This window comes from Nymphaea colorata, chromosome 9 (genome assembly GCF_008831285.2).
Source record: "Nymphaea colorata isolate Beijing-Zhang1983 chromosome 9, ASM883128v2, whole genome shotgun sequence".
Lineage (NCBI taxonomy): Eukaryota > Viridiplantae > Streptophyta > Magnoliopsida > Nymphaeales > Nymphaeaceae > Nymphaea > Nymphaea colorata.
This window is the reverse complement of record NC_045146.1, coordinates 18406352-18424286: the sequence shown is the minus strand read 5'-3', so window position 1 is coordinate 18424286 and position 17935 is coordinate 18406352. Positions and strand designations below refer to the sequence as shown.

General features: G+C 39.2%; 2 protein-coding genes across 5 annotated transcripts in view; one reads left to right on the top strand and one right to left on the bottom strand.

The window, feature by feature from the left end:
• The first annotated feature begins 11 nt into the window (after window positions 1-11).
• On the top strand, window positions 12-7353 carry LOC116260533 (putative phospholipid-transporting ATPase 9). The gene is made up of 11 exons (XM_031638959.2): window positions 12-1281; window positions 1767-3112; window positions 3224-3334; window positions 3507-3783; window positions 3863-3951; window positions 4049-4157; window positions 5040-5249; window positions 5328-5453; window positions 5575-5673; window positions 5757-5948; window positions 6396-7353. Exons 1-11 carry the CDS (start codon window positions 883-885, stop codon window positions 7062-7064), a joined length of 3627 nt encoding a protein of 1208 aa, XP_031494819.1. The 5' UTR covers window positions 12-882; the 3' UTR covers window positions 7065-7353.
• A 1110-nt stretch (window positions 7354-8463) lies between these two features.
• The window catches only part of LOC116260267 (ubiquitin-like-specific protease 1D), a 33333-nt gene continuing 23861 nt past the window's right edge, over window positions 8464-17935 (bottom strand). The window contains exons 11-15 of one of the 4 annotated variants that reach the window (XR_004174063.1): window positions 17141-17263; window positions 15594-15708; window positions 9264-9371; window positions 9068-9179; window positions 8464-8919 (exon numbers count right to left, since the gene is read on the bottom strand). Coding sequence is in view for 2 of the 4 variants with exons in the window: in XM_031638462.1 (XP_031494322.1) it covers window positions 9071-9187; window positions 9264-9371; window positions 15594-15708; window positions 17141-17263 (463 nt within the window). In the remaining 2 variants the exon portion in view is untranslated. Of the gene's footprint in view, window positions 8920-9067; window positions 9188-9263; window positions 9372-15593; window positions 15709-17140; window positions 17264-17935 lie in introns of all 4 variants that reach the window. The other 3 variants (XR_004174064.1, XM_031638462.1, XM_031638461.2) reach the window with 3 other exon arrangements.

The following is a 17935-nucleotide window of genomic DNA, read 5'->3' as shown; positions in this document are numbered from 1 at the left end:
CTTGTTTCCCTCTCTCTTCCTCCTGCCGGTCGTCGTCGCAGGGTCCCCATCGATGCTTCCATGTCGTTTCCTTGCTTCGCCATTTCTCCCCAGCAGCGGAGATGGCATTGAATCCCTTTTCTTTTCTCTTGTTTATTGCATCTCCCCTACTAATCAGCCTTTCCTCCCAATTACGGAATTAACCACGTAAGCGAGATTTTTAACCGTTCCACATTCGAGAGAGAGAGAGGGATGCCCTTTTCGGTTTTGTGTTTTTCGGGTATTTGACGAATATGTTGGACTCCTAATCGCATTGACCAACCATAGAGATCTTCCTGCATCCCTTCGTTGATCCCTCGTTCGTTAAATGAGGCTTGCGTTGGACCACCATGAAATCAAGGGAAGGGAGGGTTGCAGGTGGAAGCAAGAGCTGGTCGCGTTTGATTTATTTGCACCAAGATCCGGAGCTAAGACCAGTCGAATTCTCTACTCGTTTCTCCTCCTTCCCCCTCTCTTTCCTTCAGCTGAGAAAAGTCAGAGGGAAGGGGCAATTGCTTGGTCAACATATCCCCATGAAGCGTCGTCCTTCATCATTCTTGCCCTTCACAGTACTATTTCTAATCCTGCAGTGGATGGTTTCTCTAATTTCTGATGTCGGTATCTCGTATCCGCCTTACATGCAGGAAATGGCAGTTTTTCTTCTGAATTTTTGAGGAAGAGAAAAGCCAAAGCAAATTAACAAAATCTCTGTCCCTCTCTCTCTCATTGTGGGGATTCATTAATTCTTTTGAAGAATCGAGTCGGTGGTGATTCCAGTATAACCGAAGTTATTGTAGCTTGGCAGCAGAGAAAGGACACCGTTGTAGCATTTTGAGTGGTTGGGAGTTGTAAATTTGTTAGCAGATGGGTGGGAGGGAAAAGAGGAGAAAATTGCGATTAAGCAAGATCTACACCTATGCCTGTGGCAGACCGCCTTCAGGTAGCGACCACCATGAGGAGGTGGGAGGGCCAGGCTTCTCTAGAGTGGTGTTCTGCAATGAGCCTAACAGCGCAGAGGCTGCTCTCAAGAATTATGCCACCAATTACGTGTCCACCACCAAGTATACGATCGCCACATTCATACCAAAGTCCTTGTTTGAGCAATTCAGGAGGGTAGCAAATCTTTACTTTCTTCTTGCTGCTTCTCTTGGTTTTACTCGACTGTCTCCCTACTCGGGTGTGAGCTCTATGGTGCCTTTGTCCTTTGTCATTCTAGTCAGCATGATTAAGGAAGCCGTGGAAGATTGGAAGAGGTTCAAGCAGGTACTGTTGTCTGTGTTTCTCTTTTCCATTGTCCTCAGCCTTAGGCCATCCCACAAACCTGTTCCTCCAGCCAAAAGGCACTGTTAGTTGGTTTCATCTAAATAGGTTTTCAGCTCTCTCTTTCTCTCTCTCTCTCTGGTAATGCTAAAAATTGAATGCAAAAAATTGTCTGATTTTGACTGCTTCAACTGTTAAGCTAAACAAGGTCTGCGTATGTGGTTGAATAGGCAACATGAGGATATAGATGCCTGCATGCATATCTTTTATGCTCGAACTGCTGGTCCTCTTGTACTTACTTTTCTTTCTTACCCAATTGGGAAGGAGATAACGGTCTCCCTCAAACCTTTCAAGGTTCCTCAGAGTCTATTATCTCAGGTGTCACATGCCATTTAACCTTTAACATTTGGAAAATTTGTGGAGACGAGCAAATGGTCTGTGGAATGAGTCATATGATTTTTAATGCCCAAGGGTGTGTACATTTGCAGGATCTTGAGGTCAATAACCGGAAGGTAAAAGTGCGCCTTGGAGATGGAAGTTTTGACTATACTGAATGGAAGCAGTTGAAGGTTGGAGATGTTGTCAAAGTTGAGAAGGATGGTTTCTTTCCTGCTGACCTCCTATTGATTTCCTCCAGTTATGATGATGCAATATGCTATGTGGAGACAATGAATCTTGATGGAGAGACGAATTTGAAATTGAAGCAAGCACTAGGGGTTACTTCTGGCTTAAGTGAAGAATCTGACTTCCGGCAGTTCAAGGCAATGGTTAAATGTGAAGACCCAAACGCAAATCTGTATTCCTTTGTAGGAAGCATGAAGTATGGAGTTGAGCAGTACCCTCTTTCTCCTCAGCAAGTTCTTCTCAGGGACTCAAAGCTCCGCAACACCGAGTATATCTATGGTGTAGTTATCTTCACTGGACATGACACTAAAGTTATACAGAATTCTACTGAACCACCCTCCAAGAGGAGTAAGATTGAAAAGAAAATGGATAAAATTATTTATTTTTTATTTTCCCTGCTTGTTGTGATCTCTGCATGTGGATCTGTCTTCTTTGGAATCTGGACCAAACAGGATATTAAGAATGGCAGAATGAAGAGATGGTACCTCCGGCCTGATGATGCCACCATACTCTTTGATCCTAAAAAAGCAGGTCTAGCAGCCTTGTTCCATTTTCTTACAGCCTTGATGTTGTACAACTACTTCATTCCCATATCTCTCTATGTTTCCATAGAAATTGTTAAAATTCTCCAATGTGTTTTCATCAATCGAGACCAGAAAATGTACTATGAGGAGTATGACAGGCCGGCACATGCTCGAACATCAAATTTGAATGAAGAGCTTGGTCAAGTTGACACTGTATTGTCAGATAAGACAGGTACTCTGACGTGTAACTCGATGGAGTTCTTAAAGTGTTCTGTGGCTGGTGTTGCTTATGGCCATGGCATAACAGAGGTTGAAAGGGCTATGGCAAAGAAAAAAGGGTCACCCATTGCACATGAAATATCATCATCAGAAACAGATGATGAAAGTGTTTTGAAGCCATCAGTTAAAGGCTTCAATTTCATGGATGATCGCATCATGAATGGCAACTGGATCCATGAACCACACTCAGATGTCATTCAGAAGTTTTTTCGTGTATTGGCCATCTGTCAAACTGCTATTCCTGAAGCGAATGAAGAATCCGGCAAGGTTACTTATGAAGCTGAATCACCAGATGAGGCAGCTTTTGTGATTGCAGCAAGAGAGGTGGGCTTCAAATTTTTCAAGAGGACACAGACAAGCATCTCATTGCATGAGTTGGATCCCATATCTGGAGAGAAAGGTGAAAGGTAAGAACAGGACTGCCTGCTCCTATCACACCTGATTCAGTCTCTCTGTTGTGTCCTTGCTTGTGTTATGTTCAAGTTGTTGGAGGCTCTGATCAAGTTTTTGTCATATAGGTCCTATGAGCTGCTGCATGTTATAGAGTTCAACAGCTCTCGCAAGAGGATGTCCGTGATTGTTAAAAATGAGGAAAATCAGATACTTCTTCTCTCTAAAGGTGCTGACAGGTCTGTGGCATGAAACTCCTTGACGATTACAGTTTGTGCACAGTTGATTATCTTTATCTCATATAGAAATGTTTGATTTATACAATAGTTGTCTTTCTTCTTGAAGTTGAAGGTCTTATTTGTCAGAAATGCAGACTGTGTTTAGCTTATTTCTTCAACATCCTCATTGCAGTGTCATGTTTGAAAGGCTCTCTGAGAAAGGCAGGAAGTTTGAGGAGGAAACAAGGGAACACATCAATGAATACGCTGATGCTGGCTTGAGAACTCTGGTGCTCGCATATCGCCAACTGGATGAAGTAGAATATAAGAATTTTAGTGAGGAACTTCTTCAAGCTAAGAATTTAGTAAGTGCAGATCGAGATGAAAAGGTTGATGAGGTGGCTGATAAAATGGAGAGGGACTTGATTCTTCTTGGTGCAACTGCTGTTGAAGATAAACTGCAGAATGGGGTTAGTCCTGGACTTTGAGAAATGTATTTCAAGGTTTCTTTTCTTTCTCGTTTTGACATTTTTATCTCTTTCTTTGTAGGTTCCTGAATGCATTGACAAGTTAGCACAGGCAGGAATAAAGTTATGGGTTCTCACTGGAGATAAGATGGAAACTGCAATCAATATTGGGTATGCCTTACAAAAGTTATAGATGAGTAAATTATGATACATGAGTTGCTTTACTTTAATTACACGGCTATATTTTTGACACGAGGCATATTTGCAGTTTTGCATGCAGCCTGCTCAGGCAAGGAATGGAACAGATAATCATCACCTTGGATACACCGGAAATCAAATGGTTGGAGAAACAGGGAGACAAAGATGAAATTGCAAAGGTAGACAATATAATGCCAGCATAGTATGGCTCTAGGTCAACACCATCACTGATGGCTTACATCTTTCCCCTGAGCAATTACACTGCTCAAATTTTTATTGTGTTATCACTCCTAGCTTTAGTGTGCTAGACTAGCCTTCAGATGCGCAGACGTGTGGTGGTAAAAGGAAAGCATAGAAGTGACTGGCGATGGAAAATGTTACACATAGGAAAGGATGGTGTGGTTGCCATGAAATCAAAGCAAAGTAGCAAGAAATTGCACAATATTTGAAAGGAGAATAGTAGCTTTTGGTGCCACATATGATGGATATTTAGGAAGTTAAAGCAGGTGATTTTTGTGAAGAGGCTTCATGAAAACTAAGCTTCAAAACCTTTTTGTTGTGCAAGATTTTTCATAGTGCTCATAACAACCTTGTTGGGACTTCACGAAGAAATTGCACAATAGCAACAATACACATGAAAGTATATTGATAAACTACAAATGATTTGCCACTTGTGCTGGAGACTTATTTATTTATAGTGAACATGACTTTCTGCCAAACAAAATTATTTGATGAGTTTTGTTGGTAGGGCATGTGAGAGTTTGAGAACGTATCCTACTACTTCACTTTGTGGTAGAAAATGAAAGCTTTCTATTCATGAAACAAAATGAAGAAATTGAAGATGAGCTATGAGGATTCTTTGTTCTTTTTCTTGACTGCTACTTTGATTTATTTGCTCTTGCATTCTTCTTTGGTCTTTTGATCATTCCTCTTAACAAGGGAATCCTTTCTTTCTCTTATTTGCTTTTTCTTCAGTATGTTAATGAAACTCCCTTGGATGAATTGAAATATGTTGTCTGTCGTTGTATGTAGTTTCTAAATTGTCAATTTGAAATTGTCAGGCATCCAAGGCAAGCATAGTCGAACAGATAAATGAAGGAAAATCTCAGTTGGTTTCATCTATGGGAAGCACAGAAGTGTTTGCATTAATAATTGATGGGAAAGCCTTGGCCTTTGCCCTTGAAGGGGATGTCAAAAGCAAATTCTTGGAACTGGCAATAGGCTGTGCATCAGTTATTTGCTGCCGTTCATCCCCCAAACAAAAAGCTCTGGTTAGTGATTTTGTTAACTTCGTAGGTTATTCAGTTACTAGAAGTCATTCAGAGACCTCAAGTCACTGTAAATCGCAGGTGACAAGGCTGGTGAAGGAAGGAACTGGAAAGACAACATTGGCCATAGGTGATGGTGCTAATGACGTGGGTATGCTCCAAGAAGCCGACATTGGAGTTGGAATTAGTGGCGTTGAAGGAATGCAGGTAGGCTTTTCTGGATTCTAAATTTCTAGTTATTTGACTCAATGAAACTGCATGTTAGTCTTTTCTTTCATTCATTGGCTTTCTGTTGCATTCTTTAACTGTTAGCTATTTGAAATGCCAGGCAGTCATGTCCAGTGATGTAGCTATTGCTCAGTTCTGTTTCCTAGAGCGTTTGCTGCTGGTCCATGGACATTGGTGCTACAGAAGAATCTCTTCGATGGTACATCCATTTGCAGAACTAAGCTTTTAAAATTTTCATATTCCCAGTCTCTGAAATTGTGCATTGTATTTAACTCTGTGCAGATATGCTACTTCTTTTACAAGAACATGGTATTCGGCTTCACTCTTTTCCTGTATGAGATTTTGGCATCATTCTCGGGTCAAGCTGCCTACAATGATTGGTTTATGTCAACGTACAATGTTTTCTTCACTTCACTTCCTGTGGCTGCCCTGGGTATTTTTGACCAAGACGTTTCAGCGAGGTTATGTCTCCAGGTAAGCACGTCTTTGTCAATGGTTAAAGAGAATTTTTGCAACAAGGATACGTGGTTTGGGTTATTGAAGAAAATCTCAAGCTTATTCTTGGATAAAGGACAAAAAGTGAAGTAATTATTTCATCTATCAAGAAATGATGAACGTAATATCTTCTAACTGGTTTGAAAGTGTGGGCCAAGTCCAGTGGGGGTGCCAAAGTCACCTATCCACAGATACAAGTAATAAACGATCCAGCACGTTTGCTGCTTTTATATTTAGATAACATGGAATTACAATTCTAATTCTTAAAAACTGGATTGCCAATGATTCTCAACTGCAAAATTAAGATCAGTTGTTCTTTAGAATAAAACATCAAAAACAAAATACAAGAAAAAAGTTCAGCCTCTTATCTAGTTGATTGCTTCTCCTGCTATGTTCGTTCATCCTTTGCACTTTTACTGCCTACAGTTTCCCTTATTATACCAAGAAGGTGTCCAGAACGTGCTGTTCAGTTGGCGACGGATATTCAGCTGGATGCTTAATGGTGTTTACAGTGCTGCTGTTGTTTTCTTCTTCACGACAAGGACATTGCAAATTCAGGCTTTCCGTAGAGGTGGTGAACTTGCAAGCAGAGATGTCCTTGGCACGACGATGTACACATGTATCGTGTGGATTGTGAACTGTCAAATGGCACTTGCAGTTAGCTACTTCACATGGATACATCATCTATTTGTATGGGGCAGTATCGCAGTCTGGTATCTTTTCCTTCTAATCTATGGTTCGTTAACGCCAACGTTTTCTACTACTGCATACAAAATCTTCATCGAGGCTTGTGGTCCTTCTCCTTCTTACTGGGTCATTACCTTCTTCGTGGCTGTCTGTGCTCTCATCCCGTATGTTGTATATTCAACAATCCAAATGAAGTTCTTCCCAATGTACCATGAACTGATTCAGGGGATAAGATTGTATGGGAAGGACGACCCTGAATATGGCAAGATGTTGAAAATGAGGTATTCTCGGCGAAGCACGGTCGGCTTTAGTGCTCGTCGAGAAGCTAAGTTCTATGGGACAAAGAAGCCTCGTAATAAGAAAAGAGAAGAGAGTAGACCGAGTGAAGAGAGTCCTATAAATGCATGACAGATCAGATTTTGTTGTATTCTTAGTAACAGATTTTTCACAGGCACTAGTTACAGGAATGTGCTGTCCTTCAAATTTGTACATAATCCATCCTGCCTTTCTTGAAGTTATGGATTTGAATGTTAGTGTCAGATGCTGTACATTAATGATCTTTAATTCCTTTCATTTTTTGAGGCCCTTTTGTTGGGTCCCACCTCTGTATCAACCTGGGTAACAGAAGTTCCATCTGCTCATTGTATTTAGTTTTTCCTTATACGAAATAATATGAATGTGTGTTTTTTTTTCCCCATATGGATGGTGGCACTGGGTTGACGGATTCAGACCACATTTCAGAGCTTTGCAATTGAAAAAAATCAGAAACATTACCCTTCTTTCAAGGCAAGAGCAAGTTCCAACCACCTAGCTTATGAGAATGCCATGGGAAAGCAATAACAAGGCTGCTACTTGATCCAAAGCCTTCAACTTGGCTTCCTCCACAATCAAAAAATAATACGAGAAACATCAAACTCTATGAAATTAAATCTATTCAAGAATGTTATTGCAGTTTAATGCCCATAATCCACCGGAATGTAGGAACATTACGGACAGGTTCAGGTTTATCTTCACACTTGTTTGAAAGGTAAAATCTAATTCCAGCCGGAAAATCTGTCCGATTTTCATTTCAATTAAATAACTCTGGTGTTAGTATCAGCAGATGGTGTCCGTCTGAATCGAAGAGGTTGACACTGATTTTGTCATTTCTCGTTTTCAATAATTGTATGTTAATTCTTATTTTTAATATGGAGTATGATATAAGTCGATTGACCCCAATTTAATATCGGCTCAATCGTTGTACCATTCTATAGACGAATCATCCAATACCAAGTATTGGTCACAATGCCGAATTGAATTTTGAAATCTCAATAACGCTTGATTCCCACTAACATTCAGCCGTTAGACTAACACATGAAAAAAGATGCCTTGAAAATAGGTGGTCAAATTCCAGAAAGGGTAAATATGAAAACTGTAGGTTGAAAATACATCTTAGATTCTACATAGACAAGATGGTTCCAGCACTTAAATATAGATCTACATAGATACCAATTGAAACCCAGGATAACTCCAGAGTGTCAAAATCGTCAAAATCAGAGGGGACATGGCAGAGTGTGAAGGTCCAGTTTTGATGCTTTAGAAAGGCAACAGTGGCCCAGCTTGAATTTGTTAAGCTTGGAAATAAAGGCAACACTTAACTAGAAAAAGTGAATCAACTCGTACATCAAACGTGCGATGGACTGGACTCGGATGCAATGGAGGGTGCATTCAAGTAACCAAACTACACAGATCGATGTCAAGACTTTGATCTCGAGGCAAAAAGTTGCGGACCGATTCCAAGACGATACACTCCGAATCAAGACGCATAAAGACATAAACATCAGTGTGTTCCAAATATTCATCAGAATTTAGATTTTACAATCATAACTATTCAAGATTACAAAGTACATGTACACCTTATCTGATCAATGACTATTAACAAAGAGAAGAAAAAACAGAGAACCCGAACTCAACTTCAAGTCCGGCTGTGTAAAACCAAGTCTGATTCAATTTCTAATTCAATTTCAGCCTTTCACGCCAAACCAATGGGATCAGATTTTGTTCTTAACGCATACAGGTGGCATACTTCTTTTCAAAATTTCAGTTCACTGAGATCTACTGCCCGCATAATGTCACAAGACTCCCAACTCCCACGATGTCCATTACACCGCTTGGAATGAGTCATGGCAGGAATATGCTACATGAATGTGAGCAAGTCGAAGCAGACAACAACTGCTACATCTTCTGTACATGTCTTCCTCCTGATAACAAAAAACACCGCACCCTGACAAAATCAAGCAAAAACGACCAAAGACCCCTGGTCAAGAATTGAACGTGAAAAAATATATACATCATGCAGTTTGCAAAATCCCTCAGTCAATTTACATATATTACATTATTTTATCAAATTACCCATTGTTAACTTAGCCAACCTTTTAAGGTGATTCATCACAAGCCACAAGTCCAGCACCTTCAAATTCATTCTGAAGCAATCGTTTCAAATGCTCTCGCAGTCCAGAGGCCTCTTCAGGCTCGAACCACTTCCTACCAAACTGAGTAATTTGGTCAAAACTTGCACGAGACAATGGTTGGGAACATGAAGTAAAGACAACAAGATCAATGACATACCATAGCTAGATCTTTCATCCTAACTCTTTCAGGTGCATCTTCTATGAATCTTTGAATAAAGTAAAGTACAAAGAGGCCACAATCATAAGGGTTGTTCTGCTGAGGGACCTGTAAAAGATCATACATCATATAGTAGGCAGTTCCTGGGCATTTTAAATGATACAAGCTAAGTAGTACAGCAGGAAGGGCTATCACTGAAACACGTATGTGTCTTGTGCAGTTGCTGGTTCATCATCTCAATGAGGTAAAGCCACACATAACAGAACAAACAAGTGCATAGGCAAAATAATCTGAAATAGTAGTAACTACGATGCTCGGAGTGTGAAGCTCAAGGACAGGCCTCTCTTGCATCTGGCCCTATTCACAGTTCGCCTGTTAGGTGCCAAACACTGTTATTCATCAATACAGAAAATGTTCAACCCACATGGGCAGGATTCACTGCCGAGATACAGCACAAAGGCTCGAATAAGTTTTGGAAAATCAAGACATGGGTGCACAAGGGCATGCCCGCACATGCACACACATCAGATCACTTATTGTTTCATACATGCACTGGAGCCCACATATATGATAGAAATGTAGCACCAATATCTGTAACCCGAAAACAGCACTCACGCAGGAAGATAGAGATAGAGAGAGAGAGAGAGAGAGAGAGAGAGAGAGAGGGAGGGAGAGAATGAAAACAAGAAGAAGCCGTAGCCAAAATGGTTTGCACGGCCTCTATTTATAATCCCATTTTCAGAATTCTAAGAGTCTCCAATCGTAGAATCCTAGGAGATTTCACAAGCTCCAAGGACATTAATTACATCATAGAAACCTAAGAGACTTCACATATTACAAGGATATTAACTACAACATAGAATCCTAGGAAACTTCCCATATAACAAGGATATTAACTACAACATAGAATCCTAGGAGACTCTTCACATGTTACAAGGACATTAAATATTTTAACACATTCTACAAGGAGGTGGAATCCTAAGAGACTCCTCTTCAACGTGCTGGTGAAGGATTTATATTTTAACACCCTCCCTCAAGTTGTGCATGGTTTTGCACCATGTACAACTTGCCTTTTAGAAACCAGAATCGTTCCTTTGTTAAACCTTTTGTAAATAAGTCTGCAACTTGTTCATCTGTACGAACATAAATAGGCTGAATCTCCTTGTCTTCCACCTTTTGTCTAACAAAGTGTTGATCAATCTCAATGTGCTTTGTTCGACCATGTTGTACGGGATTAAAGGCAATGTTAATAGCGCTTTGATTATCGCACATTAACATTGATGTTTTAATCTTTTCTCCAATGTCTTCTAGCAAATGTCTAACCCATGTAACTTCAGCAGTACCTGCAGCCATGCATCTGTATTCAGCTTCAGTGCTGGATCTTGCTACTGCCTTTTGCTTTCGACAACTCCAAGACACAAGATTACGTCCAATGAAAATACAAAAACCAGAAATGGACTTTCTTTGATCGGGATCTCCAGCCCAATCTGCATCTGTGAATGTCATAAATTGATGTCCAGTAGTTATATTTTCACTCTTACCATAAACTAAGCCATCTCCTGCTGTCCCTTTAAGATATCTTAATATTCTTTTGACAGCATCCATGTGAGTATCTCTAGGTGCATGCATAAATTGGGATATTTGATTCACAGCATATATAATATCTGGTCTAGTAAATGTAAGATATTGAAGTGCCCCAACAATACTTCGATATTGCGTAGGATCTTCATATAATTCCCCATCTTGAGCACTTAGTCTTTGATTTAGAACACTAGGAGTTCCAACAGGCTTACAATCAGACATACCTGACTTTTTCAACAGATCCAACGTGTATTTCTGTTGTGTCAATGTGAGGCGATTATTGTGCCTATCAATCTCCACTCCAAGAAAGAATCGTAAATCACTAAGCTCTTTCATTTTGAAGTTTTGCATCATCAAAACTTTAGCTTCTTCTATGTGTTTTTCTGAATTGCCTGTGATAACAATATCATCAACATATATAAGAAGTAAAGTAAATATGTTTTCCTTTCGATAAATGAAAAGAGAGTGATCTAGAGGACATCTCTGAAAACCACATTCTTGAATCTTGCAAGAGAAACTGTCAAACCACGAACGTGAGGCCTGTTTAAGTCCATAAATAAATTTTCTTAGTTTGCAAACCCATGCATGAGAGTCTCCTTTCGTGTATCCTGGAGGTTGTTCCATATATACTTCCTCCCTTAAATCACCATGAAGAAAAGCATTCTTCACGTCCATTTGATGTAGTCTCCATCCATATTCAACTGCCAACGATATAATCACGCGAATTGTTCCCATTTTGATCACAGGACTGAATGTCTCATCATAATCTTCTCCATATTGTTGTGTAAACCCTTTTGCTACTAACCTTGCTTTGTGTCTTTCTATGCTGCCGTCAGGTTTGTATTTAATTTTGTATACCCATTTGGAGCCCACTACGTTCTTTTCGTGTGGCCTCGGAACGATCTCCCATGTTCCACATTCATGCAAGGCATCCATTTCTTCTTTCATAGCCTTTCTCCAATGATGTGATTTTGATGCTTGATCAAATGAAGTAGGTTCTTCCTCCTTGCCAACTTTTGCCATGAATAACTGAAAATCAAGTGATAAAGAATCATAGCTAACCCACCTGTGAATGGGATGACGAATGCGTTGGGATCTTCTAAGGTGGGGCATGTTGTCTTCTTCACTGTGAGCATCTCTGTCCCTTAGTTGTCGACTGTAGATAAGACCCGAATACCGATGTGCATCGTTGCTCTGTTCATTATTGTTTTCGTGATGACTTGATGACTGTGTTGGATCTTCTTGATTTTCACTTTGAGCCATATCCGACGGTTGTATTGCTCTCTCTGAATCTTCACTTTGAGGCACATCATTTTCTATAACAGGATCTGCATTGAATAACTGTGTACTGGTCCAGGGATCATAAGATTCAATGGTCATGGGCATTTCATTTGTATTATCAAAACTATGTTCATCAAAAATGACATTTCTTGAAGTTTTGATACGTTTAGTTGTTGGATCATAGCATCGAAAACCTTTATATTCATCAGCATATCCAACGAATCTACATTGAATAGCTTTGTTTTGAAACTTGTTCCTCAAGGCAGCATCAACGTGAACATAGCATACACAACCAAAAACCTTCAAGTTCTTGTAATCAGGTTGTTTGCTTAAGAGTGTAAAATATGGCGATTTAGACATCAAGAGTGTCATAGGCAAACAATTTATTATGTATACAGCAGTATGGAAGGCTTCAGTCCACAAGGAAATGGGCACATTAGTATCATGCATCATGCTCATGGCGCTTTCAACTATATGTCGATGTTTCCGCTCAACTACACCATTTTGTTGTGGTGTGTAAGGGCAGGAAATTTGTCTAGTTATCCCTTTTTCACGTAGAAATTCAATAAAATCAAGCGAGGAATATTCTCCCCCTCCATCACATTGAAAATGCACCACATTGGATGAAAATTTAGTTTGAATCATGGCATAGAAGTTTCAAAATATGTGAGGTACTTCTGATTTGTGTTTCATGAAGTAAATCCAGGTGAAACGTGAGTAAGAGTCAATGAATAAGACATAATATCTTGACCCAGACATGGAATCAATAGGGGCTGGCCCCCATACATCAGAAAAAATAGTTTCAAAAGGTTTGGAAGCCCTTTGATTTATATTATGGAAAGGTAAAACATGACTCTTACAAAGTCCACAACTTGAACATTTTTTGACACTTGAAGTAAGAGGTAAACTTGATCTTGGAATGAGACTATCTGTGACAAGTTTTTCAATGAAATGTCGACCACAGTGTCCTAGCCGACTATGCCACAAATCAGACTCCAAAAATTGGTTAGGGCCCCTTACTTTTGATTGAAAATGGCAAGCACTTGGCACTGATGACGCATTATGAGAAAGAGAAAATGTCTTCAATCCTATATCAAAAGTGGATGAATCCTTGGGTAGACATTCCTTGAGGACGTACATATTCCCTTGACGCTCCCCTCTAGCGAACATTTTCTTCGTTTGGAGGTCCTTGACATAGACAGAAGAAGGTGTGAATTCAACAGAAGAGCTTGTATCATCAATGAGTTTAGAAATGAATATGATGTTCTTTTTGATATTGGGAGCAAGAACAACATTAGACAGTGATAGAGACGAGGATGACAATGGAATATGTGCATTTCCAATATGTGTAATAGGATGAGATTTTCCATCACCTGTTATAATGCAACTTCTATCGTAATGAGGGGATAAGTTAGTCAATTTACCTGCATTTCCTGTCACATGGGTAGCTACACCTGAATCCAAGAACCATTCTCCCTGCTCATTTTGCTTTATAGTCATCTTTGAGAATGCGGCCATCAATAGCTGTTGCATATCTTCAGCGGTGGATTTAGAACTTTGTCCTCCTTGTTTATAATCATGTCTTACCCCTTTGTTTTTATTTTGAGGATTAAACCAACATTGTGCCTTCATGTGTCCTTTCTTGTTGCACTGAAAACAAATTGGTATTTTTCTTGAAGTATCCAAAGGAGACATACCTTGGTTATGTGGTGTTGGTAGAATGCCACGACCACCATGGTTGGAGTTCCCATGGCTCTTACCAAACTTTACATTCATAGCCAACACATTTTGGGAGTTCCCTTGATCAGTCCTTTCAATGACTCTTTTCATATTCATTTTATGTTGGAGAAGTTTACCTTGTAGTTCGTTGAAGGAAGGCAGAACAGGAAGGACCTCAAGAGCTGTAATAAAAGCATGATAATCATGCCCAAGTCCATTCAAGGTTTGCTGCACCTTTTCCTTATCAGAAATGTTATTCCCTGAGGCAGCAAGTTGGTCTGCGACGGCCTTAATACGCCCCAAATAATCCATGATAGACGTTGAACCTTTGCTCAAATTCTGAAATTCTTTCTTTAAGTACATAATTCGAGCTTCTGATATTTGGGAAAAGGTATCAGCAAGGGTTTCCCATAATTCTTCTGCAGTACAATCATCAGAAACTGAAAGTAACACTTGTTGAGATAAAGTGGACAAAATATATGCAACCAGACTTTGATCACGTCTCATCCACATAGCATGTTCAGGATTGTTGTCTTCATGAACAGCAATAACTTCTCCTGCCTCATTTTTTATTTCCTGTAAGACGGATATTGGTGGAGCCTTTGTTGAACCATCGAGATGTCCAAAGAGGCCTTGACTTCTTATGAAAGGCATGATTTGCCTTTTCCAGATCAGATAATTCTCATGGTTGAGTTTTTCGGTAATAAGGTGAGGAAGAAAACTTGAGGACATGCCAGAATGCGAAAGGTTTTCCATGACAGCAGAAAGAAATGGTATATAGGTAGAAGATGAGAGGGAAAGAAGACAGGATATAACAAGATGTGTCCTTGGGTAAGCAAGAAGAAAAAGGAACAAGAATTGCGCAAAAGAAAAGTAAATTCAGGATAGAGACAAGATGAGAAAAGAGTTCTAACCAGATCAGACCTGTTTGGGTATTTCGTTTGGTAGAGATAACGTAACCTGGCGCTCTGATACCATGATAGAAATGTAGCACCAATATCTGTAACCCAAAAACAGCACTCACGCAGGAAGATAAAGATAGATAGAGAGAGAGAGAGAGAGAGAGAGAGAGAGAGGGAGAGAGAGAATGAAAACAAGAAGAAGCCGTAGCCAAAATGGTTTGCACGGCCTCTATTTATAATCCCATTTTCAGAATTCTAAGAGTCTCCAATCGTAGAATCCTAGGAGATTTCACAAGCTCCAAGGACATTAATTACATCATAGAAACCTAAGAGACTTCACATATTACAAGGATATTAACTACAACATAGAATCCTAGGAGACTTCCCATATAACAAGGATATTAACTACAACATAGAATCCTAGGAGACTCTTCACATGTTACAAGGACATTAAATATTTTAACACATTCTACAAGGAGGTGGAATCCTAAGAGACTCCTCTTCAACGTGCTGGTGAAGGATTTATATTTTAACAATATATGCCCCTAGCCACCTTGACCTTGGTGTCTCACATTGATAAGCCACAGAGGATGGCCTGATCTGCACCCATCAGACAGCATGCATAACAAACAACATACAACATAATTTTCACAAAAAATCTCATAACCATGTTCTGCACTTTAAACATACAAAAAAAAAAAAAAATCAAACAAAATATGTCATGTCTGTAACCCAATAGACTAGAGGCCTAAATTTCCATGAAGAAAGAAGGTACAGACACAAATAAAAACAAATAGAAGAAGGCACGCTGCATGTTAGTGAAACTAGAATTCTGTTATAAAAGTACCTCTATTACCCTGCACTTTATCTTGGAAGGAAGCTGCCTCCAAACTCTATAGGAGATGGGAAAATTTGGAAGAGACAATCCATCCTTCAAGTGCTCCCATTCCTTTTCCAGGTATCTAAGAAATGATAACAACCTTTGTAAGTCAAAACAGGAAAGGCTTACCAGTATAGCAGAGCTTGACCACGTGGGGAGTTGAGTTTTTGGTCACAAGTAAAAATAACAGAATATAGCAGGAGACCAAAGGTGACGAATCCAAGTTAAAACAAAGGAACACACAAGAACAAAGGTTGAGATGACAACAACATTCTTTTGCAAAATGACTAGACAAGAGCAGGACTTTGCAACAATATTTGTCCACAAGATGTTTTTCCCTCAAATGCGAAAAACAACAAAAGTATGCCGCACCATGCACAACTTGATAATCAGAAAGCACTTACAACAAGAGATGTATGTTTTAGTGGAGTTGCTCTGGTAGATTCCAGGTTGACACTTGGTCACAAGAGAGTCGGAAACTACCGAGTCGAACCAATTTTGTGCAACATCAAGTTGTCAGAAAGGTAAATTTGGTTAGAAACAAGTTCATTCCCATTATAAACCGACCCTACATCCATTACTTAAGTCTGTCTTGTACCAACAATGAATTGCAGTAATCTTGGATCATCAACACATGGACTCGCCAGGAAGGGCGCCGCACCAGTGTCAACATGATTGTTGGACATAGGTATGGGTCCTAGACATGGCTTCGACGTAGCAAAATGATTTTTGGTATTTTTGTTTTATGAATATGATAACAAATACACATGTTTACTTAAAATTATATATATATATATAAATATATATATATATAAAACAACCAACCTCTATAGCCAGATGTGTGTGTGTTTTTAGCAATGCTAAAAACCATCGTAAATGGTGCATTGGGCAACAGTGGTCGACTGGCCACAGTTTTTAGCCACCAAAGGCATCATTTGTGATGGTTTTCAGCGCCGCAAAATAAAAACAAAACCATAAGGTCACTTATTAAGCTCCAGAAGCCCTTAAGCTTAAAACTTTCCATGACATGCATACTTCTATAGGTTTGTCCTTAAGACCCAGATGCATACTTTTTACAATTTTTTTTATTAAGACCCACTTTTTTGACAAATTATATTATAATTTTTTCGTGCCAAGCTAACTGTATCCATGCCCGTATCAAAACAAAAACATTTTCCTATCTACAAATGATTGAACTAAATAGCAAAAAAGAAAGAAAACACCTGCCTAACATATCAATTTGTCAAATACAACATGATAGGCAGCCCAAATGCAGTAGCTGGACCATTAAGTAAACACGTTAACCAAGGATCTTGCACTCAAACCATCAGTTCCCTTAGCTTGGATTCGAAAAAAGAAAGAAGAAAATACAATAGTTATCATGGTGTCCATTTTTTCATCAACAAATTCATAGAGGGGACACAATGGAGATCAAGAAAACAGAAAAAAATGCAATTTCAGATCAGCAAAATTTTCTGAAGTAACAGAGGAGAAAAAGTGATAGATGAAGATACCTTTCAATGTTCCAAAAGATTAGACTGCTATCATGAAGTCCTAGTGAATCCAGATGAAGTATAATGGGCCCTTGTTCATCTTCCTTTGTTGGGATGCAAATAATCACCAAACTCCAGTGTTCACTAATCCAGTTTTTCAAATCATAATGAAAAAACCACGTAAGGAATTACATAAAAACTTAGATACAGCCAACTTTAATGCAGCACACGTACCCCACAGATCTAGAAACAAATAAAAGGCAAAGCTTACTCGGACATCATAGGCAACATACTATGTTATGAACATGACAAGCTTTAATACTACGTTATGAACATGAGAAGCTTTTAGATAATAGTGACATGAAATACAAATGGAGGCATAACATTCTTTAACAGTATGTCACAAATAGCTGGATGTTTTCCATCTTCATGAATACATGCTAAACATTCTGAGCATAGTAGTGAAGATGGAAAGATTTCAATCGGTAGTAGCAAGACAGGGAGAAGGTAAGAGAATACTTATGAAGTTTAATATACCAATGCAAACCCCAATCCCCAACACATTGTTAAACCCTTTGTGAATAAATCAGCCACTTGATTTTCCATGTGAACATAATCAGGCCTCTTGTCTTCAATCGTTTGACGAATCAAATATTCACCAATCACAATATGCTTTGAGCGACTGCGGTGAATCAAACAAAAAAAGGGCTTTGTGGTACTTGAGTTATCACATAATAATAGTAACTTATAACAGATTCTCCAATAAATGTTTGACTCATGTGGATTCAGTTGTAACAGCAGCCATAGACCTATATT

Excerpts from the sequence above, each read along its gene's own strand:
- LOC116260533 (XM_031638959.2), top strand. The coding sequence starts at position 883 with ATGGGTGGGAGGGAAAAGAGGAGAAAATTGCGATTAAGCAAGATCTAC. Across the intron at positions 1,282-1,766 it reads ATTGGAAGAGGTTCAAGCAG|GATCTTGAGGTCAATAACCG; the intron begins GTACTGTTGTCT and ends GTACATTTGCAG. Across the intron at positions 4,158-5,039 it reads ACAAAGATGAAATTGCAAAG|GCATCCAAGGCAAGCATAGT; the intron begins GTAGACAATATA and ends TGAAATTGTCAG.